The sequence below is a fragment of the Talpa occidentalis genome, unplaced genomic scaffold (assembly GCF_014898055.3).
Source record: "Talpa occidentalis isolate TD23 unplaced genomic scaffold, MPIMG_talOcc4v2.1 talOcc4.16, whole genome shotgun sequence".
NCBI classification, from domain to species: domain Eukaryota; kingdom Metazoa; phylum Chordata; class Mammalia; order Eulipotyphla; family Talpidae; genus Talpa; species Talpa occidentalis.
In genome coordinates, this window is record NW_023601653.1 from 1809865 (window position 1) to 1833217 (window position 23353).

Sequence of the window (23353 nt, forward strand, 5' to 3'; positions counted from 1 at the left end):
ACTTGCAGCGTCTCCAGTCCCATCCGGTGGGCGCACAAACCACCCGCTGGGGCTTCCTGTCTCCCCTAGTCGGGTCTCTGTGCCAACAGCAGGCTCCGGGGACACAAAAGCGGGAGGGGTCTGCAGGCATTTCTGTAACACGGGCATGACAGGGCTGCCAAATGGGCTTGCCCCTACCCCCAGGCCGGCTGGCTGCTGTTGGCTGAGTGGCCAGTGCCAGGGCACCTGCTTGCTGGGCTTGCCTGCCCCCCCGCCCACCGCACCTCACCCCTCCAGCCTACTGCTGGAGGAGGGCGAGGCTGGGTGGTCCAGCTTTGCAGGGCGACGTGACTCCCTGTCAGGGAGTGGTCGTGCCCACAGACAGCATCTGAGGGTATTCCCGCCCTGCTCCCCCCCACCCCTGCCGAGGCCCACCACGGCCCTGACCCACCCTCGGCCTCGCTCCCTCCCACCCCCATGGCTGTGAGTGCCTCGAGGCCCCGGGCTGGTCTGGGTCACCCCTTGGCCCCGGGACACTGTCTGGAAACTGCGCAAGGGTGGGGGTGGGGTAGGGGATGGCTGGTGCTTGAGTCCACACCAAGCTCAGGGGGCAGGACAGCCTCTGGCCCTGGGGAAGGTTCTGAGCAGCAAAGTGAGCCCCAGACAGGCCCGGGAGGTGGGGGGAGGAGGCAAAAGTCTGTCCCAGACAGGGGCGAGGCTGGGCGCGCGTGCACCTCGGGGCTCCCGTCCTGGGGACACGGTGAGGCAGGCCCAGCTGCCGCAGTGAGCTGTGATGTTTACCACCGCGCAACACCCAGCACCGTCGCCATGGCAACTGCCCAATCACAGAACAATCCCCCACATCTGCCTGGCACCTGGCATTTCTCGAGGCGTTGTCTGGGCCACTGACTCAGCCTATTCACGTTCCGGGGGTTGATTCTGTGATTATCCCATCCTGCAGGTAGGGAAACTGAGGCCAGGAGCTGGACGGGTTTAGCCAAGGCCTCCGGGAGGGGAGGACTCTATTCCCAGAAGGGCCGTCCCCCACCCCTTCTGGGACGCCTGGACCCCCTGGAAGCTTGCATCCCTTCTGGGACGGAGGCCTGTGCCTGTCACCCTGACGGGGCCTGCAGCCAAGCCCATCTCCGCTGGCAGCAGACACTCAGCTCTGAAAATGCCCTGCTGGGGGCGGGGACGCCGAGGCCAGATTCCTGGTCCCGAGCCTGCTGCCTCCAGGGCCGAGCAGGGGGTGCAGCGGCCCAGGCCAGTGCTCCGCCTGGGGGTGGGGCTGTGGACGCCAAGAGCCCACTGCGGGCTGGCCCTGCTGCGTGTGACTGGTCATCAAGCTGTCCGCAGGTGCAGCCTGCTTCGGGGGCGAAGGGGACGGTCCTGTGCCGGGGCCCTGCAGACCAGCCTGCCGAGCCGCGCCCTCTCCGGACCCTGCCGGTGGCTTCTTTCCTGGGTCTCCGTCTGGTGCATGTTAAGCCCCGGCCGGCTCCCCACCAGGTCCTGCTGGGCCCAGCCCCAGGCCCACCCTGGCACGCCCTGTCCTTCCCGGGACCGTATTGGACCCGCACTTTCCATGCGGCCGCGAGGGTCCTGCGTGGGCTGGGCTGGCCATCAGTGGCCTGGGCTTCACTGCGCTCCCGGACACCTTGCGCACCCCCACCCGCGAGCTCCCTGCCCCGGCGCCGCCAACTCTGGCCAGGACAGATCACCGGCAGCTGGCCCGTGTGGTGGCCACGGCTGTCAGGAACCAGAGCCACCTTGTCTCCGGGCCGCTAACTGCTCCTCGGAAGTGTCAGAGCTGCTAAGTGGCCGGGCAGGCAGCCCCATTAGGCAGAGGGCAGCACAGCTGCAGATGAACCCGGACAGCCGGGTGACTCCGCCCAAAGGCGGGACATTGGCCAGACCCACGGCACCTGGGAGAGGCTGCCTGCCATGGCTGGGGGCAGCCGGTGGGGTCTGCGCCCACCATGAGGCCTCAGACCAGCAGAGCCTGGGGCTGGGCTCAGGGCCACTCTCCGAATGGGCCGTTTCTTTGTTACTCACTCGCTCTCTCGCTCACTCACATGTACACCCACCCACCCACCCACCCACCCGCCGTCCCTCCACGAACTCACTTCCCAAGGGCCCAGGCTGGCCTCGTTGGAACCGGACACCTGCAGGGGCTCAGGTGAGAGTGCCAGGGGGTTGGGGGATGCGGTCAGGGAGTGTTTCAGCACGACCGCAGGCTGCAGCACGGAGGGGGCTGGGGCGGGGGGGGGTCCGGGGAGGGACGGATATATCCAGGCCCGAGGAGGGGACTGTAGCGGCCGCGGCCGCCTCTGAGTCAGAACTGCCCGTCATGCAGGGCTGCGGAGACCACGCAGAGAGACGTGCAGAATTCATCGGGGGCCCCGGGCCCTGGCAGCGTCACAGGCCTTAAGCGGCGCCTCTGGCGACAGAGGTGGGGCTGTCTCCTGGGGTCTCTCTCCCAGGGCGACGGAGAGACAGCAAGGCTCGAGATTGGGGTGTGTGTGGGGGGGAGGGGGGCGGAGGGAGCTCCTGGGGTGCCTGAGGCTGGAAGCTGCAGGGAGCTCCAGGGACCAACCCCGCTTGTCAGGGAGGGCTGGGCAGTCAGGCCCTGGAGGAAGAATTTGCTTCTTCGCTCCTCATGGACTCAGGTCCGAAGCTGAGAACCCTCCTCCCGGCAGGCAAGGGGTTGGGGAAAATTGCTTCATCCTTGTGGCTCCCTGAAGTTTGGCAGGGGCTGGAGGGCAGCGGCCGTGCCCTTTCCTTCCCCTCACCCTACAGACAAGGAGGCCAAGGCTGGGGGATGGACAGCCGCCTGTGCAAAGGGCCCTTGAGGTGGTGGGGGCCAGGACAGTGACCCCTGGTGCCCTGCAGGCTGAGTTCCAGAAGCTTCTAGCAGCCATGTGACTGGCCCTCCTGGAGCCTGTGATTGCAGAGTGGACAATGCCCGAGGCCCGTAAGAGGCCACTGGGGGTCGGGGAATGCATGGAACTGAGCTAGTGAAGGGACACCAAGACCCCAGCCCTGGAAAAACCCACTTACGGTGGGATGATACCAACCTAGAGGGCCTCGGTGCCATGCCCCCACGTTGGACTGTGTAGAAGGGAAGGTGTGGACAGCAGCTTCTGCAGGGGTTTGAGGTGCTGAGGCGGCTCCAGGAGCTCAGGAGTCAGGATACGCACCCTTGGAAGAGAGGCCAGGGAGGTGGTGGCCAGTGGGGCTGGCCCAAGCTGTTGGCATCTGGCTGTGTCGCAGGAACCTCGGCTGCATCCCAGGTGGCTTCAAAACCCTGTTTGAAATGCACAAGCTGCCAAGGCTTGCCTGCCAAGCGGGGAGGGCTGCTTTCCTTGGCCGACCTGGTCACGTAGGACCCGCCTCCCAGGCCACCCCCATCCGCGGCCTCCCTCTTCCCGGGGCTGGGCCTGTGTCTGTCCCTCTGCTCTGCACCAGGAGCCTTGGCTTCCTCGCAATCCTGCCAGCAACTAAGCCCCCTGCTGCCTCAGGGCCTTTGCACTTGCTCTTCTTCGCCTGGACCACTGCTGCCAAATCTTCTCCCTCACGTCCCCTTCCTGCAAGCCCGTCCCTGGCTAGTCCATGTGAAGTGGCTTCTTGGCCCCGTCTCCCGTGACCGTCCCCGTCTGTCCTCAGCACCTATCAGCCCACGCAGCTTCTCCCCCGCCCCCCCTTGCTCCCACTTCTCTTCCTCCTCCTCACCCACCATAGTCCAGTCCCCAGCAGAACGTCAGCTCCCCGGGCGCGTGGTCTCTCTGCTTGGTTTGCTGGGGGGCTCCTGAGACCCGCGAGCGTTTGCTAAGTGATTGGTTGAAGGTGCCGGGGTGCGAGTCGGAGGAGGGGCCTGCGTCTCCACCGGACTCCGCTAAGCCCTGTGGCCTGGGCCCATCAAGGCGCCTCCCCGGACCCAGCTTCTACTTTTGCAGAACCGGGGGTTCCGTCCCGGCCGCCCTGAGGACTGTTCCGTGGCCAGGGCCGGCGGGGCGCAGCGGGAGAGCCGCTCAGGGCGCTCCCCTGCCAGCTGAGGCCGCGCCGCCTCCCACCCTCGGCATCTGCACCTCATTGGATTTGCTTGAGGGAGGGAACGGCTGGTGTTCTCGGCGCGGCGCGGCGGGTCTATTCCTGCTCGGCGCAGGGCTGGATCCACGTAGAAAAATGAGTGTGATCAGGGCGGCGTTCGGCGCGAGCTCTCGCACCCGGGCCTGACACGTTCATTAGACTTGATGGATGCTCCTGTCTAAAGATAGCTTTTGAACAACGGAGCCAGTCACCCACTCCTCGGCTGGGTACAAGCTCCGGCAAATTGCCGAGGCGGCCTTCTGGGTTCCTGGGGCCCCGGCTCGGACGGGGTGTGGGGGAGGGGGACCCTTCGGCCCTGGGAAGGGGTGTGGGTGGTGGGGCGCAGCGCGGGTTTCCTGGGCTGGGGATCGGACCCCTCCGGCCGGTGGGGGGGGGCAGACCGGTGTCCCCGCCCCAGCTCCAAGCCCACACTGCGCTCTGGCCATTTTCTCCCCAGGTTCCCGGCTGCCCAGCCCTCGGGCCCGACGCCTTAACCCGGCCGTGGCCGTCCGGGGCGAGCTCTCCCCAGGGCTTGGCAACCAAATCAAGTCATACCGCTCCGCGGGCCGGCGCGACCCGGCCGGGCTATCACGGAATCGGGAAACGCAGCCTGGGGGTGAGGACGGCACCTCGGTCGGGCCGGGACCGGCGCCACACGCAGGCGGGGTGTGAGCACGGGCTCTGCGCCTGCGGCTCGGGCTCAGAGGTGCTGTTGCATCTCGGGGAAAGGCCGAGCCTGACAAGGTTCTGGAGCCCGAAGCATACACTGCGGGCAGAGCTGACGTGAGGTTGCACGGTCACGGCGCCAAGCGTGGGGCGGAGGCTGGAGCCGGCTCCTGGGCTGAGGTGGGTGAAGGTTGGCATCGAAGTCCAAGGCCCTAGGGGAGGCAGAGCAGAGCCCTCCGGACCCGCTTCGGTCCACACCGGGTCACTCCTCCGGCGCTCTGTTGGGGTGGGGCGGCCCAGCTGCTGCCCCGGCCCTGGGGTGCAGGTCTAGGCGTTCCACAAGAGGAAGCATTTGGACCTCCGTTTACATTCTTGGCCACAAAGGATCTGAAGCTGACGGCATGCTTTTGTTTCCAGACTGACCTAGTTCTTGTGAAAACCCTTCTGAGGCTGCGGCCGGGATGTTGGTATTTCTGGGTTGGCTGGAGGACGGTGGGCTGGACCCCCTCCGCTCTGGGGCCCCAGGCTGGGACCACCCAGGCACCCGGTCCTCAAGGCCACCTGCCCGCACGTGTGCCATCTGTGAGCGTCTGCTGTGTGCCGTGTCCTGGGGGGCCTTGGCGGGCACACAGTTAGCCCCGAGTCTCCCAGGCTTTACGGGAACCACACCCCTAACCTATGCTGGGTAACACCCTCCTGGGGCCCTGGTCTCTCACGTCGACACCCCCCCTCCTCTTGTTTGCCTTCAAACCTCTCCCTGCCTCTCCGTCGGTGCTTCTGCCTTGTCCAGATGCTGGAATTGTGAGATTTGTCTTGACCAGCCAACTCCTACTCATCCTGGAAAACCCACAGACATTCTCTCCTCTGTGGAGCGTGTCCCAGTCCCCCGAGCAGGTCCTCCCTCACCCCCGGTGTTGCCAACACTCCATGTAAATGAATGATAGGACGCCAGCACCGCCACTGAGTTTCCTCTGTCCTCCAGGCTCTCCGAGGCCTGGGGGGGCCCTCAGAGGAGGTGGCCATGTTCTTCGCGGGGAGCCAGGACCCACCGCCAGGTTAGGTGGGGACACAAAGGCAGAGCCTGAGGGTGGCCACACCTTGTGCTTGTGGCTGTGGCAGAGGGGAGCTCAGCAAGGGGAGTGGGGCCCAGAGAAGGTTCCTGACCCTGCTGGGGTGGGCAGGTGGGCGCTGGCCGTCAGCCTGCTGTAGAAGAAAAGAAACCAATTCCATATTAAAGCACAGGATGTAAGATCTATTCCTGCCTTCTCTCCATCCCGTATTCACTCGTCTACCTGCCCATCCGTCCGTCTAGTCACCCGCCATCTATCCAGCGACCACGTATCCATCCACCCATCCACCTGTCATTCCTGCACCCACCCACCCACCCATCTGTCTATCCGCCCACCCACTTTCCCCTCCACTCATCATCCATCCGTCCACCCACCCCCCCACCATCATGCAGCGGCCTACCCACCCATCTGTCCACCCACCCACCCACCCAGTCATACACCCCTCCTCCCTCCTCCCTCCTCCCACCTCCCTCCTCCATCCTGCAGCCACCCACCGGCCATTCTACCTCCTTCCTTTCTCCTTTCCTCCCTTCAACACTACGTCCACCCCCCAAGGACACTAAGCAAAGTCAGATCCAGTTCCTGGTCTCGGCCTTTTGCAGAGCTGACCTGCCTGTGCTGACTCAGGGGAGGGAGACGGGGAATGACCACCTGACTGGACACTGGGCTGGACGGAGGCGGGAGGATGGGACTGGGTGCCCCGTGGCAGTGGTTGGGGGCGAGGAAGGGACGTCTGGAGTGAGTCTCGGGGGACTGGAGGCGGTATCGCCAGGCACAGGGTGGGAAGGCAAAGGGCAGACGGAGTCCGTCTGAGCCCTGCAGGCCAGGCAGGGCAGGGTTGGGGGGATAACGGAGCTGAGTGGAGCTGGACCAGGGCCGGGGAGCTGTGTGGAGGCTGGAGGAGTCAGCAGAGCCAGAGCTGGGCAGGAGGCCAGGCTGCAGGAGTAAGGGCAGATCTGAGATCCCAGCCCAGCAGGCCAGGGTCTGGCTGAGCGTCGCTGAGACCCCTCACCCAGGCCTTCCGCTGCGCCAAGTCTGGTGCAGAAACGAGCTTGCTGAGAATGGAGGCTGAGCGCACGGTTGTTCCTCAGCCCAGAGCGCCCCGTGGGCCAATGTCACAGAGCTCCCCGCTCTGACCCCTCCCATGATGCTCTCCAACCTGGCCTGTGAGATGCCTCGCTGCCTGCCTGGGCTGCCTGCTGCAAGGCCCCCACCGAGCGCCCTGCTGGCTGGCCCTGCCTGAAGGCTCCGGGCTTCCCTTGCAGTGAGGAAGGAGGAAGCTCGTGCAGGTGTGCAACAAAGCACCCGAGGGTCGCCTGAAGCGGGGCAGGGACAGAGGGGACGTGGGCACTGCCGTCAGCCAACAGGGAGGGCCCGTCCTCCGTGGCCATCTCTCAGGACATGGTGTGGGGCTCCGGCCAGCGTCCTTGCGCCCTGGCTGTGTGACCCTGGGTGAGTGACGGAACCTCTCTGTGCCTCCACGGACACATCTGAAAGGAAGAGCCGGGCCCCGCCCCCCTCATGGGCTACTCGGTGCCTCAAACACCAGGGGAGGGGGTCTGCACGTGGTCAGTGTCCAATGAGGCTCGCTGATGTCACCCGCCACCATTCTCCAGGGTGGACCTGCCGGTCTGGGCAGTGGGGATGGCCGTGCTGAGGGGCCCTGACTGCTCAGGGGCCGGGGAGGGGCCAGCCAACAGCCAGGGGTGCCCAGCTCTGGGAACTGGCCCCAGGGATTTGGTGCCTCTTTTCTTTCTTCTCTCCACAAACATCCTGACTTTCGGCCTGGATTTGAGTGATGCGCCAGGCCGCCTGGGGCTGGCCAGGGAGGACACTGAGGTGGACGTGAAAGGCTGAGGGACAGGAGCAGCAATCACCTGGGCCTCAGAAAGCTTCTGCAGAAGACACTGGGTTTGAGCTGAGTCTTGAGGCTGAGAGGTTTGGTTTAGGGGGCGAGGGGAGAAAACAACGGCAGGTGCGAAGGCCTGGGAGCACGGCCTGCTGACCTTGGATTCCGGGACCTGGCTGCCACTGACGAGATGCGCTGCCTTGGTGACAAGAGCCGTCCTCTCTGCGCCCCGTCTCCCCACGGGCAGTGGGAGGGGAGCAGGGAGCAAGGCCCCGCAGCAATTGGGGCTCTTGGGAGCCCTGAGTAGGGACTGTGTGCTTGGTGCTCCGGGTGGGGGTGCTCTGGGTGGGGTGTCAGTTAAGATTAACACCCTGAGAATCATCGGAGCATCTGCTCCTCCATTTAGCCCCTGCCCCACGCCAGCGGAGACCAGCTTGAGGAAACAAAAGCGTGAGTGCCAGTTCCTGACAGGCAAACACAGGCTTCAAATCCCGCTGGCGGCGACCTCTAATTGGCATTGGAAAGGAGCTTTCCGGCGGCTGCTCAGACTGGCAGCTTCTGGGTGACGAGCTGCTGTCAGAGCTTTGAACAGCCTGGGTCTTCAGCAGGCAAGATGCCGCCGGGGCCGGCGTCACTGCTCCTTTGAAAAGGCCACCCAGAGGGCTCTGACCCCGTCCCCATCCTGAGCACAACGCGGCGAGGACGGGAATTGGCTGCTGCCCCGCCACGCGTCCTCTTGGCCGCCTCGAAAATCCCTGGCATCTTGGGCCCCGACGGCCCCACCCCGCTCTCTGCCCGTCTGTCACTACCAGGAGTGCCCCGCAGGGGGACGCGGCGCGGAGCCACCGCCCCTCCCGTGAGGACCCCCAGGAGCTGTGTGGCGGGGGCGGCCACGCTTGCCTCTGGCTGCCGAGCTAATAAACAGCTGCTGCCTCCCTGTGTTCCAGATGGATCCGCGGCCGTGTGCGCCCAAAGATTTTTCTGCTAATTAAAATCAGGTTTTGACATTTGGGGCTTTTTGCTGAAGACGGGAGATCACGCTCTCTGTCAACAGAGAAGTGCCGCGCTCTGCCTCAACGCGGCGCCCCAGACGGCCGGGCCCCCGGCTCCCCACGCGCGCACGCGGGTATTTATTTCTCAGCCGCGCCAGTGCTCCCCCCACGTTCCCGAGACTATTTGAAGCAGCCCTAAGAGCTAGTTTGTCTTGATATGAAAACAGACAGTCCCGCCGAGGGAGGCACGTGCGCGTCGTCGGGAGCCAGAGGACGGCACAGCCCGGCTCTGCCCCCGCCCCTCACTGTGCCCCGGCTCTGCCCCCCCCCAGCCGTGCCCCTGCTCTTCGGAGGGGGGCCGGCCGCCATGTCCTGCTCTGCGCTGGCCCCCACCCCTGCCGTGTCCCAGCCCTGCCCCCCGCCGTGCCCCGTAGGCCTTCCCCCTTCTCGAGCCTCAGTTTCCTGTCCAGGCACTTAGCATCTTCATGGCAAGGCCTTCGGGAGATGAAACTAGAGCAGGAGGCAAACCACGCTCCCGGCTCAGTATAGATGTTCCCCAGCAGGCCCGTGGGGACACATGGGGGGTGAAGTCAGAGCAAGGAGGCCGAGCTGGCCGCCCCGCCTGGGACGGTTCTCGGGAGCCACGGGCTGCTGCCTCCTGGCCATCCTGGGCTCAGGTCGGGCCGTGGCCCTGAGGCCGGGGCTTGCAGGAATGCGGGGGACAGTGAGGCGGGTACTCCCCGATGCCCCTGTGCTGCTGGAGATGAGGCATCTGAGAGAGGCTTGGAGGGAGGGGGCCGGGGGCCTGGAGGGCTGAGCCTCTGCTCCCAGGAGCTCCTCCGGCTGAGCCTCCCGGGCCCCCGCCCCCCAGCAGCATCCCAATATAATCAAGTCCCCGCTGGGCCGAAGTCTGAGTTTGGAATCCAAAGGCGCAGGCTGAGGGCGTCGGCTCCGTGGCGGGCAGTGTGGCGAGGGGGCAGCGCTAGGGCTGCTCCTTGGGCTCCTGGGAGAGACACGGCTTTCCCCACCCAGACGCAGGACCGAGTCCTGGCGTGGGGCCGGGGTGCATCCTGGCCAAGGCTGCGTGGCCGCCCCAGGGTGCTGTCTGGTCTGTGGAGCCCATGCCGGGCGGGGGCTGGTGAGGTCCCACTGGAGGCTACAGGAGGCTTTGGGGAGCCCCGGCACCAGGCAGGCAGGCAGTGACCATGAGGGAGGCCGGAGGAGTTGCTCCCCTTTTCTGGTGGCTACACACAGCCAGGGTCGCAGGGGCCCCCAGGCTCCTAAGTAGAGAACATGCCCAGACCCAGCACCCACACACCCCTCCTCCCGGTCAGGGTCTCGGGGCTGCCCCTGCGCAGGGCCTTCTCAAGCTCCCTTCGCTCCAGCTGACGCGAAGCCCGGCACCGGTGCCTCACGCCCAGGCACTGACCCTCTGGGTGCTGCTGCTGCGCCGAGGGGCTGACCCTGGCCTGGAGGCTCCCAGCAGCAAGTTAACTCCCCGGGAGCGAGGCGGCGGGGGACCCACAGCTGCAGACTCCTGCGCTCCCTGCCCCGACCTCCCACGGGGAGGAAGCACGACCGGGCAGGACACAGGTCACCGTCGTGACCACCGTGGTAGGGGTCAGTGTCGACACCCCCAGAGGCTCCGCGTTTGCCCGGAGACTTGCAGTCAGGCCGGCCCTGCCTGTCGGGCCCCAGCGCTCTCAGCTGTCAGGACGGAGCCCAGGGGCACCCCTGGCTGGGAGTCTCAACCCCCTCTAGCCGGGCCCCTCACCACGTGGGGGTAGCTGCCCAGGACACCCAGAGGCCGGCCGGGTGCCCGTGCTGGAGAGCCGTGCTGCTCTGTGCCAGAAGCTTTCACTCTTCTGAGAGGGAAGCAATTTAGAAAATGATTCAGCAAACAGTTTGGCAGATGTTTGCCTGGGCTCTGGCGTGTGGATTGCGCCGCGGCCCCAGAAGCGATTAATCTGCTCAGATCCCCACTTCTGCTCCCCCCGACACCGGCTGTGTCGCGTGTTCCTGGGGAGGCAGGAGGGGGCTGGCAGGTCGCGGTTCCTGGGGAGGCAGGGAGGTGAGGCGGTGCTGCTCCCCAAGGGTCGGGAGACAAGGAGGGGGTACGCTGGCGGATGTGACGCCCATGTGGTGGGAGCCCCGCAGCTGTGGGTCTGGGGACGAGGCGGCAGGGTGGACTGTGGGTGGCCACAGCTGCCCCCCGCCCTCAGAGTCTGCCCAGGGGGCTCGTGATGCAGGGACACGTGGGCGGCCAGGGCAGCGGGACGCGGGTGCTGGGTGATGGGGTGACCGTCTGACTGAGCACGGGGCACAGCTGGAGGGGCTGCGGGGCCGGCACGTGCCATCTGCTCTCAGACAGCGGGAGGACCCCGCTGGGCACACGCGAGGCTTTGCCATTGGGGCGCCCTGGGCCCGGCGCTCTGTCGAGTGTCTGCTGCAAAGGAGCTGGGCGCTCGTCCTCGGGACCAGAGCCCAGAGGTGGCCGTCCTGGTGGACGTCGGCGTAGGTGATGGCGCCCGTTACTGGCACGGACAACCAGTCCCTTCTCCTCCCGCGCCTCCGTCTCCAGGCTGGCAGCCACTTCGGGGCATGAGGATCGGGGAGGTGACTGGAGCCTGCAGACCGTGGACGTGCCCTCGGGAAGGCCACCTGGGGCCGGGCCACTGTGCCTCCGGGGGCATCGTCTGCGGACGCGCCTCGCGTTCTGCCTTTCTGCCCCTCCCTCTACATCAGTGGGGTCCCGGGCCCTTGGGGCCCACGGAAGGGCTGTGAGAGGGCAGACAGCTCGGACCGCAGAGCCGGGAGGCTTTGCCTGCCAGAGGCCTGGTGCCCACCCACCCGCTCCCCACCCAGGGCCAACGGCGTTCCCAGCCCGGGGTGCTGGAGGAGACCAGGCCACCGGCCGCAGCCCCGTCCGCCCGGAACAGGGTAGGTCCCGCGGGCGCTGGAGTCTGCTGCTCCCCCGCCATCCCCTGGAGTCATTTCCTTGTACTCACCTGCATTTATCGTCCTTGCGTGCGACCCGCCTCCGAGCTCACTGCAGCGCAGTGCGGTTTCCAGGGTGAAGCGGCGGCTGCGTCGGGGTGGCAGTGGGGCTGAGCGGTCCGGAGGTCGGGCCAGTGGGGGTTCAGCACGGGCGCCCCGAAGCAGGAGCCCGAGTTGCCGCTTGTTAAGTTCCAGTGTCTGAAAAGTGGGTGTCATTTGCCAGCAAGCACATGTCCTCAGACAGGGGGCAGCCCCCATGATGAGCCTTTGCCACAGCGGCCCGAAGCGGAAGATTTCACTTCTTTTTTTCTGGGGAAAAAGCAGGATCCCTTTGGCAAAGCCACGGAGCATCTCAGAGCAAGCCCGAAGGCAGAGCCCCCGGAGGCAGAGCACCGTTGCTGACCCAGGTGGCGAGGAGGGGAGAGGGGCAGCCTTGGAAGCTCCCCCCGGGGCGGCAGCAGAGGAGGGAAGTTTCTGCTGCCACCGCCCTCTGCAGGAGGCCGCCACCACCCCCAGAGGAAACCCCAAACTGCTGAAAGACCGGAAAGCCCCACCCGGGAGGCACAGGGGTCGTCACAGTGAGGACGCCAGCGAGGACCCAGCCCCGCGCGGCACCTGCCAGCAGTGCTCCTCTGGGCCCGGACACCCTCTCCTGTGAGGACGCGCGCCTGGGGCGGCCAACGGGGGGGTGGTTATGACGGATGGCAGAGTCAGGGCTGGCTGAGTGCCAGGGTCCCCTCCACGACCCACCTTCCTTCTGCTCGCCACCCTGGCCATGGGGCCACGGTCTCTTCCCAGTGACCCTTGGTGGGTGCGGGGGTCTCAGCAGCTGCTGTGGCCAGGCCTGGGGCTGTGGCCCAACCCTGCGGCTCGTCCAGTGGGTGCGTGAGTCTGAACTTGCACCCTGGGGCCCCGGGGCTTGGTTTGGGGACAGGAGTCACATTTCCCCTTAATTGAATTACTTATCGCCGGCAGCCAGACTGCTCCCGCTGAAAGGCAGCCAGCGCTCTGCACGGGAGGGCTGCTGGGCAATGAGGGATGCTCCTCTGACGCGTGCGCTGCTCACCTGAGCCTCGCCAGGCCTCGGAACTTCTTGAAGCTATTCTGAGGGACGTGGCACTGTCACTTGTCTCTTGTGCACTGGCAGGTGGGTGACAAGGATGGATCTTACACACAAAATGAGCTTTCAGTCTTTTTCTCTGTTATTGAAGCTCAGGAAAAACCCGCAGGATCGGTAGCTGTGTTCAGGACGGCCTGACATAAAATCTGCTCTAAGGAGCAGCTGCAGAATTCATCTCGGAGAGGAGTGGGGGAGCGCGGCACACAGAGAGGTAATCGTCGTGTCTGCACGGAAGCTCTTCTGCAGGTCAGGACTCACTGTTCTGGAATATCCCCGCGCCCCAGCCCCGTGGGTGAGGATACGCCCCCGTCTCATTGGCGCCGGCTGATCACCGGCCCTGCTCCAGGCCCAAGAGGGCGGTCCTCACCCTCTGCTTCCTGACCTTGGGCCTGGACCTAGTCAAGGTCACGGCTACGACTTCTCACTTGTTGTGGATGCACAGCAGAGACTTGGAAGCGCTCATGGGCGCTGCGGGCACCCCGGAGAGGAGCTCCCGGCTGGCTTAGTGCTGCCCTCTGTAGCGTGCAGACGGGGTGCAGACGGGGAAGCAGCCTGCACACCCCCTCCGCCCCAGTGAAGCCCAGAGCGTGAGAGGAGAACGAGTCTCTGTGGGAGCGCCTGCGTGCACGGGGGCGGGGTGAGGCTGGGCAGACACCTCAGGGGTAGTGACCAGACCCGGCTGCCAGAGCGGGCCCGCTCTTCCGGTGCTAGGGTGCAGAGTCCCACGTGCCGGTGAGGGATGCGGAGGGCGGGCCTGCCCCTCAGGACCCCCACAGGGCCCGGGGACCGGCCAGCCTCTGGTCACTCTTCTCGGCAACATTTACACTTTGAAACCCGCTCCTCACAGTCACGGAGGCTCCTCTGGCGAACGAGGTCAAAGTGCATGAGGGCGCGGGGAATCAGGAGCTGCCCACGAAGCACCCACTGTCCCTTGCCCGCTCCCCGCCAGACCCGCTCCGTGGCACGGAAACGTTGATTTTAAAAAGACAGTGATCCCGGACGGCACGGGGAGCAGGAGGGAGGCCGGACATTAGTGCATCGACCTGAGGACGGTTACAAAACACACATCTTAGGAGGAGGAAGTCTCTGTGTGCGCGTGTGCGTGTGCGTGTGTGTGGTGAGGAAAGGGTGTGGAGTTTGCCGCCAGGAAGGAAGCCAAATCATCCGCTCTCACGGGGCATTGACGGAGCCTGCCCAGGCCTGCGGGATTCCCAGGGCGCCGTGCGCAGCTGAGGTAAAGGAAAATGTGAAAAATCAGGCAAGAGGACATGACGGGGTGGCGCAGGGCGGGCAAGGAGGCCGCTCCTGGGGACGAACACCGGCACAGCGACTCTGTTCCTTCACTGCTCCCCGGCAAAGGCGCAGGCACTGGACAGAGGAGCCGCGGCGAGAGGCGTCTTCACCGAGGCTCACGCCGAGCTGGTTCCCGGCAGCTGCTGGGTCCAAGCCGAGAACCAGACACAGGAGCCCCAGTCGCCGGGCGTTTGGCGGCAGAGACACTTGCAGCAGCCTGAGAGAGGCGCTGCTTCCCCGGGTGGGGAGGCCCGGGGCACGGGTGGGTCCGGGCTGGCGGCCATAACCACACCCCAGCCACCGGCCCCCTGGGGCCACAGTCGAAGCGGGAGTTGTCCTGTTCACAGATGTTTTGACAGATGTGCAGAGAAATCAGGCCACAGAGCTTTGGCGACAGTGCTGAGTGCTAACGCCTCAGGCTCACAGCCGTGGCTGCCGGCATCAGCCAGCTGCTGGGAGCCCCGCGGCCCGTGGGGACCCCCTGCACCCACCTGACGCCCAGGGCGGGTGTGCTTTGGCAGAGTCTTCTTGCTGCTGTTCAAAAGTGCTGTTCATCTTTCAGCCACGCTCTCAGGAGACGGGCGCCCGGCACGTGGAAGGTGGAAGCTCTCGGTGATGGTAATCACTAGGCGGCTGGGCCGCCTGGGGGTGCCAGGCCGCCTGGGGGTGCCGAGGCCGGCCCCCCACCCCCAGAGCAAGGGCGGTGCCAGAGAAATGGCGGGTGGGCGGCCGGGCGCGAGGTCTCCTCCGAGACGTCGGCGCTTGTTTTGGGAATATCTCAGCATGTGAGAAGATGCTATTGATGACATTCTTGCTTTAATTGGATAAACACATTCTGTTCTAGAACGGGGCGACCTCAAGAAAACCTACAATTTTGTAGCATCTAAATTTCATGAAACATTCAAAATAGTAAAAACATTTTGAGGAAGGCGCGTTTTGGTTTATAAAAATATTTGTTGCAGAACAGCACCCTCCGTCAAAGCCATGGCGTCTGCGGAGACATTTGGGCTGTGGTATTTATACATTCCCACGCCAAAAATTAGATTTGGGAACCACCTCTGTTTGGTAGGTTTTTCTGAGCTTCCTTGGTGCCTCAGTACCTGTTAGGTTTTTCTCCATTAAAATAGAGACAACAGAGAAGAGTGGACTGGAAAAGTCACAGCTAGGAATTATAACTCCAGACTGCAACTTCGCGTAAGACTGCAAGGGTTTTATGACAACGTGAAGATTCCTGAGACCGTGTTAGAAGAAAAATGTATTGTCCAGAAAAATCTCGGTGGTCAGGCCCTAGACATGCATGCATAATGGAGTGTGATGTGGTACATCCTATACTATTAACTGTGTTGTATAACCAGTATAATAAACAAATATCTTGAGCCAGAAATAACGTTTTAGAAGACGCGTAACTTTAATTATCTTTAGCAACTTGTTTTGTTCTCAAAGCAAAGCTCCCCACACTGGCCCGGGGTCGCGCCCCCCTGGCCCTCCTCCTCCTCCTCCTCCTCCTCCTCCTCCTCCTCGCTGAAGCAGATTCTTGGCTTCTGAGCTTCGGAAGCTTCCTCCGCCCTCTGGGCAGCCCTCCTAAGGCCCCTCCCCATTTCCCAGACCTCCAATCCCGGGACCCCCAACTCCTTCCAGCTCTCTCTTCCTGGCTTTACCTGTCATCCACCCGTCAATGCTTCTCCCATCTGGCCTCTCCCCAGAACTCCAGCGCCCCCCAGCCAGCCTGACAGCACTGGAAGGAGCCAAGAGGATCTCACACCCTACTCGCAGGGGTGTCCTCTCCGCCAGCACCAGCCGGGTAGAAACACAGTCAGACCTGCAGGATCCTTTACTCAGTTTCCCTTGCTAGTAACATCTTCCAGATCCCAACCAGCCTGGCGGCTGGGGACATGAATACAGAAGCACACTGACACCCCACCCACCCCACCCAAGCCTCCTTAAGTTCTCAGTCACTGGATACCTGCGTGCACAGGGTGCACCGGGGCTGCTAGGTTTGGTTTTGAAAGACATCACCAAAACGTTCTCGGGAGGCTGTGCCATCTCACCCTCCCCTGGGCAACCTGGCCCTGCTCTCTCGCTGGCACTGGTGCTCCCGGTGTCCACTGCTTCAGCCCTGGGGAGCATGGGTGACACCTCGCGAAGGCTGTTTCATTCCTTGTGCTTGCTGTCCATCTGCAGCCGTCCTGGGTGACACCTGTCCTCGCCTCTAGCTCATTTTCCATTTCGAATTGGATTGTTGTTGGTTCTACTGTTGAGTTTTCAAGGTTCTTTGTATGTTCTGGATACTACTCCTTTGTAGAATTTATGGTTTTCAACTATTTCTCTGTCCCTAGCTAGTATTTTCATCCTACAGAGTCCAGCACAGAGCAAACGTTATATATGGGGGTGGATCCAATTTCTCTTATGGGTCATACTTTTGATGTCCAATCTAAAAATTCTTTGTCTATATCACAAAGATTTTTATCATATTTACACATATAGTATAAACTATCAAGCATATCTATATATATTATAGGTTTATGTTTTACATTTAAGGCTATCTACAGTCTATACTTTGAGATAATCTTTATAGAAAATGTGAGATTAAGATTGGGGGTTTTATGGATTTTATGTTAAATCTTTGATGTTCGATTGCTCCACCGCCATTTGTTGAGAAAGACCATCTGTCCTCTTTGAATTGCTGGTGTATCTTTGTCAAAACTCAGCTGGACAATTTTTATGGGTCTCCATGGGTCCTCTACTGCACTGACTTACATATCCCCCACCTCCCACCCTAGCATGGTTTCAACTACTGCAGCTATAGAGTAAGTCTTGCAGTGAGGTAGACTCATGTTTCCACATTTTCTTTTTCAAATTTGTTTTAGCAAATCTAGTCCATTTTTTTGGGATTTTTTGAATATATACATATATATTTAAGATTTATTGATTTATTTATACAAGAATCCGGGGTATAGGCCAGATGCACGGGAAGGTGAGAGGATTCACCAGAGCCAGAGCAGGGAACAGAACAGGCAGACTGACGAAATACTCTGCTGAGGGGAGCAGCCGGCGCGACAGGAGAGGTCTGTCGCGCCATGTGGGAACCTCACTGGCCGGCTGGGATCGAACCGGGGCCGCAGAGGCTGTGGACTTCCATATACATTTTTGAATGATCTCTCTAGCCACAAAACATCTCACTTGGGATTTGCTAAACACTACATTAAGTGCGCATCTCTGGGAAGAACTGACATCTCAACTCCTTCATTTCTTCCAATCCACATCAGCCTCTTTCCTCCTTAATCTTTGATTTCTTAGATCAGTGTCTTCTTGTTTTCTGCATACACGTCTGGTCCATACTTTGCTAGATTTACATCTGAGTGTTTCTGGAGGGCTTGCACATGGCATTGGCGTTTAAAGGCTGCTGTCCATGTGTTCACTGGTAGTCTACACAAATAAAATCGATTTTTCTATCTTTATCTTGTATCTTTTGACCTTACTGAACTCCCTCATAGCTCTAGGAAGTTTGTTTTGGTAAATGCCTTGAGTGTCTCCATAGAAACAAAAATGCCACCTGCAACTAGAGATGGTTTCACCTCTTCCGTTCCCACCTGAAAGCCTTTTATTTCCTGTTCTCACTTGATCCCCCTGGCTAGACCCTCCGGCACTAAGTTGAATGGAAGCAGTAAGCGAGCACGGGCATCCTTGCCTGGACCCCACCTCGGGGGAAGCCCTCGGTCTCCCAGTATCATTATGAAGCCAGCTACAGGGTTCTGAGGCTACTGCGCAAACGGAGGCAGTTCCCCTCTAGACCTGTTTTCCTGTGAGTTTTGATCATAATAATGACTGTTTTTTTGAGATTCACATATCATACAATTTGCTTTGTAAAACTGTATAATTCAGAGGCTTTTAGTACATTCATAATGTCGTGCAACCGTCACCTTCCAAAGGAACCCTGTGCCAGGAGCCCCCAGTCATCCTCTGTGGCCTCCTTCACCTAGCACCTGGGCAGCCAGCACTCTGCCGTCTGCCTGTGTGGACCTGCTGATCGTAAACTGTCCTAGAAGCAAATTCTTGCACTTAGCATAATTTTCAAGGTGCATCCATGCTGAGGCATGTATCAGCATTTCATTCCCCTTTATGACTGCCATTTTATTTTCCAGAACATCACATTTTGCTTATTTGTCCTTCAACTGGCAAACGTTCATTGGTTCCTGTTTTTGGTTATGAACAATGCTTCTTTGAACATTCAAATACAACTGAATGTGTGTGTAAACACATTTTTAATTATCTTGGGCACACACCTAGGAGCGGAATTGCTGAGATTCACCCTATGTGTATGTTTCACTTTTTGAGGAACTGCCATACCGTTTTATGGTTGCTGCAGCATTTTCCATACTTTTGCCTGATTTTGGTATCATGAATGAGTTGTGACATATACCTCCTCTTCCACTTTTTGGAAGCATTTGAAAAACATTGGAGTTAAATTTTCTTTAAATGGTTAGTAGAATTCAAAGGTGACACTATCATTCCTTAGGCTCTTCATTGCAGGAATTTTTGGATTATTAATCCAGTCTCTTTGCTTATTCTAGGTCCATTCAAATTTTCTATTTTTTGTTGAGTTTGTTTTGGTGGCTGTGTCTTTCTAAGAATCTACCCACTCCATCTAGATTTCTGATTTGTTGACCTACGATTGGTCATAGGATTCCCAATTAATTCTTTTTTTTTCTGAAGATCAGAAGTAATGTCCCTTTCTTCATTCCTGATTTTAGAATTTGAGTCATTCTTTTGCTGTTGGTTAGTCTAGCTAAAAGTTTCTTGATTTAGTTGATCTTTTCAAAGAATCAACTTTTGGTTTTGTCGATCTTCACTATTATCTTTCCCTTTCCTTATCTTGTTTTATCTCTGCTTTAACATTTATTTTCTTACTTCTACTTGCTTTGAGTTTAGTTTATGCTTCTTCTAACTTCTTAAAGTAGAAGCTTTGGTTATTGATTCGATATCTTCCTTAATTTTAAATACAGCCTCTTAGAGCCATACAGTTCACTCTAAGCAATGCTTTTGCTACATCCCATACATTTGTGTGCATTGTGCTTCATTTCCTTAATCTCAAAGCATTTTCAAATTTTCCTTGTCATTTATTTTCTGACTTACTGGTTATTTCAGAGTCACCAAGAGCGTGTTGTTCAACTCCCATATATATGTGAATTTTCTAAATTTCCTTGTTATTGTTTTCTAACTTCATATCATTGTGTTGGGAGAACAGGCAGTGTAGTCCTCATTGAGGCTTTCTCTGTGGCCTAACAAGCAAGGTCATACTTGAGGAGACTGTGCTCTGTTGTCACTGGCGGGGTGACTGCCAGAGGTCAGCTACCTTCAAGACGGGGTCCCTGAAGGACTGGCCGGGGGTTCCTTCCCTCTCGGGTCCTGCCTGGCGTTGAACATTCGGGAGCAGCTCAGCAAGGTCAACCGGGAAAGACACCCAGCTCCACGCCAAAGTGTTCATCCCCTCTGGCCCGTGATCTCTCTTGCTGGCATCGCTCCTGGAGAACCTGACAGAGAAAGGGGCGGGAATTACACAGGAGTGCTGTGCCTAAGACTCCCACGCGGAAAACAGCGCCAAGATTATTTCCCAGGGCTTGGTGAGAAACGTGGTCCAGGAGTCAATGGACTATGAGGCAATAATTGAAAATCACGCTTCCGGAAAAATTTTAATGGGAAAATGCTCAAATTTCAGTGTAATATTCAGGCTCCAAATAGTCCACAGGGTGAACAATCAGTATTTAGCAGTAGAGTAAATCAGAAAGCAGCGACGGGCGGGAGCCTCAGGAAGGAGCCCGCCGGCCCCCCAGGCTGAGGGGCGTCACGCCGGCTCCCCGGACAAGGCGACCCCCGGCTCTAGAGCGCCGCGCCTCGAGGCCCGTCATCCCGCCACGTCGCGGGGACGCCCTCGCGCTTTCCTGGCCTTGGAGTGGGGCTCTCCCCTCCCTCAGCCCCGGCGGCGCCCCCGCGAGCCCGCCCGCCCGCCGCCCCGAGCCGCACCCCGCCTCGCGCGACCCCGCAGGCGCCCGGGCAGAGCGCGAGCGGCGCCCGCGGGAGTCAGAGCCGCGCCGCGCCGGGCGCTGATTGGCCGCCGCGGACGGACGCGCCGCGGCCCGGGGGCGGGGCGGAGCGCGCCACTTCCGGGGCGGGGCCCGGCGCCGCGCGCGGAGCGGCGGTCTCCATGGCAACCCGCGCGGCCCGCGCGAGGCCCGTCCGCCGCCGTCGCCGCCGCCGCGCCGGCCCCGCCCGCCCCCCGGCCGCGCCGCGCCCCGCCCTCCGCCGCGCCCCCGGCCCGGCCCGCCCGCCGCCCGCCGCCCCGGCCTGACGCCGGGCAGCCGCTCCGGCCGGGCCCGCCGCCGCGACCCTCCGCCCGCCCGCCCGCCCGCCGGCCGCCTCGGCGCGGAGCCGCGGAGCCGCGAGCAGGTACCCGCCGCCGGGCGCCGCCTTTGTCCCGGGGCGCCGCGCCCTCCGGGCCCGGGGTGGGGGCGCCCCGATCGCGGCCCGCCCCGCCCCGCCCGGCCCCCGCGCCGGCATGGTCCAGCCCCAGAGCGCGCGCGCCGGCGCCCCCGGCGCCCCCGGCGCCGCCCCCGCGCCCGGCGCCCCGGCGGACGACGCGGCGGACACCCTGACCGCGCTGCGCCTCACCAACTCCGCGCTGCGGCGCGAGGCCTCCTCGCTGCGCGCCGAGAGGGCCAGCCTCACCAGCATGCTGGACAGCGTGATGGCCGAGCTCGCGCTGCTGCGCACCCGCGCGCGCATCCCCGGCGCGCTGCAGATCACGCCGCCCGTGTCCGCCATGGCCGCCGGCGGCGCGCGGCCGCCCACCACGCCGCCCACCTCGCTGCCCGAGCCCTTCGCGGGGACCCGGGCCAGCTGGCCGGCTTCCTCATGCAGATGGACCGCTTCATGATCTTCCAGGCCTCGCGCTTCCCGGGCGAGGCCGAGCGCGTGGCCTTCCTGGTGTCGCGCCTGACCGGGGAGGCCGAGCAGTGGGCGATCCCCCACATGCAGCCCGACAGCCCGCTGCGGAACAACTACCAGGGCTTCCTGGCCGAGCTGCGCCGGACCTACAAGTCCCCGCTGCGCCACGCGCGGCGCGCCCAGATCCGCAAGACGGCGGCCTCCACGCGCGCCGTGCGCGAGCGCCAGGGGCGGTGCCGCCAGCTGGCGGCCGCGGGCGCGGGGCCCTGCCCGGTGCACCCCGCCTCCCACGGGCCCGGCCCGGCGCCGGCCCTGCCCACCCGCGCTCGGAACCTGTAGGCGCCACCCAGGTCGCGCCCCCCTGGCTGCGCGCACGTGCGGGGTCCCCTCCCGCCGCTCCAGCCTGCCCCACCGCCAGCGCCCTCGCCACTTTGGGCGCCCCGTCACCCACCTTGCTTCATAGTACAGTGTGCCAGCTTTGCACCCACAGCTCCCTGCATGCTTCCTCTCGCTCGCTTGCGGCCCCAGCTCTGCCAGTGACCACAGCTCTGCGCCACCATCACAGCCGCTCGCCAGCACTCTGCCCGCCGGTGCCCTGGCCTCCCCGCCTGACAGCTTTGCAGAAGCTCCCACTCCATCCTCCGCGGCAGCCCCCCACCTCCTGGCCCCGTCCTCACCTGTGACCTCACTGATGGCAGAGAAGACTCTTTGGCCAGGCTGGTGGCTTTTATGGACACCTGGGGGTGGCGGAGCCTGACTTCCGGGCCTAAGGTGGTGACTGGCCATGCCAGAGCCCCGTGGGGCAGGCAGGGGCCCTCTCAGCACCAGGGCACCACCCCTAGGAGTGGAGTCCAGCACAGCCGGGGGCAAACTTCACGTGGATTCGCAGTGCTCTGCCCGTGTGCTGCTGGGAATGGCCGACATTGCAGCCGGATGGAGGGGCCCCCCGAGGCCGCGCCTCCTCCCAAGCCTGGCATTGGCTGCCAGTCCTCTGCTCCGGAAACTGGGGAGCCGACCTCACCTACTAGGAAGGTTGTTGTGACTTTGGACCCTGGGCAGTCCGCAGCTGTACGTCTGGGCCTGAGGCCCACAGGCACCGACATGGGGCTCACCATGCCCCGGATCCCCAGCGGGAACCACCCTGGCTGCCAGCGTGCCCTCACCGCCCTCTCTCCCCGCGGCACTGGCTGCCTCGAGACATTCCTTCTCTGCCCTGACGCTGTGTGGCCTCCACCTCACCCATCATCTCACACAGCCTCCCTGGGTGTCGCAGCCCCCATGCACGGAGGGCCTTCAACGGGCAGCTCTCGTCCGAGAAAACACGGAGCCCAGCTGGAGCGCCCGCTGCACAGCGCCAAGGGCCGGCAAGTCTGCCTCTGAGGCCCGGCCAGGGCTTCGGTGGCCGGGTGTGGGGCAGACCGCGGTGGGCCCAGCCTGGCGTGACGGAGCAGGGCCGGCTCGGGGTCGGGTGCTGTCCGCCTGCGCTTCCTCACCAGCGGTGACTGGACATCGCTTTCACCGAGGCCTTCCGACCGATGACCCCACCGTGTTCCGACACCAGCTGAGCTGCACGCCGCGCCCCCGGCCAGGGCCGGGGGGCACCGGTCACCCTGCTTTACCTGCCCGGTGCCGAGCCCTCCTGGCCTGACTGCCGGCCCGGCCTCCGCACCGGCCCAGGGCCCCAGGCCCCCAGTGTGCGCCCCATGAGTAACACTTTCTTCTTAAGAGTTTAGATGCTGCTGGGAAGTGGCCTCTTCCCGAAGCCCCGCTCCCTTGCCGGGTCAAGGCCGCGCGGTGGTTGCGGGCTTCGCGGGCCACTGCCGCCCGCTCGTTTAAGCTCTGTTAGCCCAGTCACCCCGCAACTACAGCCTGTGCGCAGGCTTCCGGTCCCCTGGATCCCAGCCACGGCTGTTCGGGGGGACCGTGGTGCTCACGAACCTGAGTCCGCGGAGGACACACGAGTGGAGCCTCCGGTCTGGGGGGCCTCTGGTTGGGGTGCAGACCACTGTGAGCTCGTTTTCTTCTGTCTCCAGCAGCTGTGTGCGAGGTGTGTGTGTCAGGCAGAGGTGCCCCCCGGGAGGGGTGCCTGGCTCAAGGGGAACGGGGACTCACAGACACCACGAGGGTTTCCAGGCCCACCAGGGACTGGGTCCAGCCCGGGCAGGGACTGCGCCTTCTTTCCAACCTGAGGGGCCACCTCGGTGGATTTTGGGGTGTGCCTCCAGGTCTGCATGTGGCCCTGTACCTGGGCTGTGCAGACACTGAGGCCAGAGCCCCCGTCCGGTCGGCTCAGCACTGCTGGACTTGGAGGTGTCGTCTCGGCACTCACCTGGTGGGCTGGCGCTTTGGAAACGAGCAG

At 62.4% G+C, this 23353-nt stretch overlaps 1 protein-coding gene across 1 annotated transcript; it reads left to right on the forward strand.

The window, feature by feature from the left end:
- Window positions 1-20605: 20605 nt before the first annotated feature.
- Window positions 20606-21333, forward strand: RTL6 (retrotransposon Gag like 6). Its single transcript, XM_037513399.1, is given in 2 exon segments — window positions 20606-20927; window positions 20930-21333. Coding segments are annotated over 2 exon segments (726 nt in total).
- Window positions 21334-23353: the final 2020 nt, after the last annotated feature.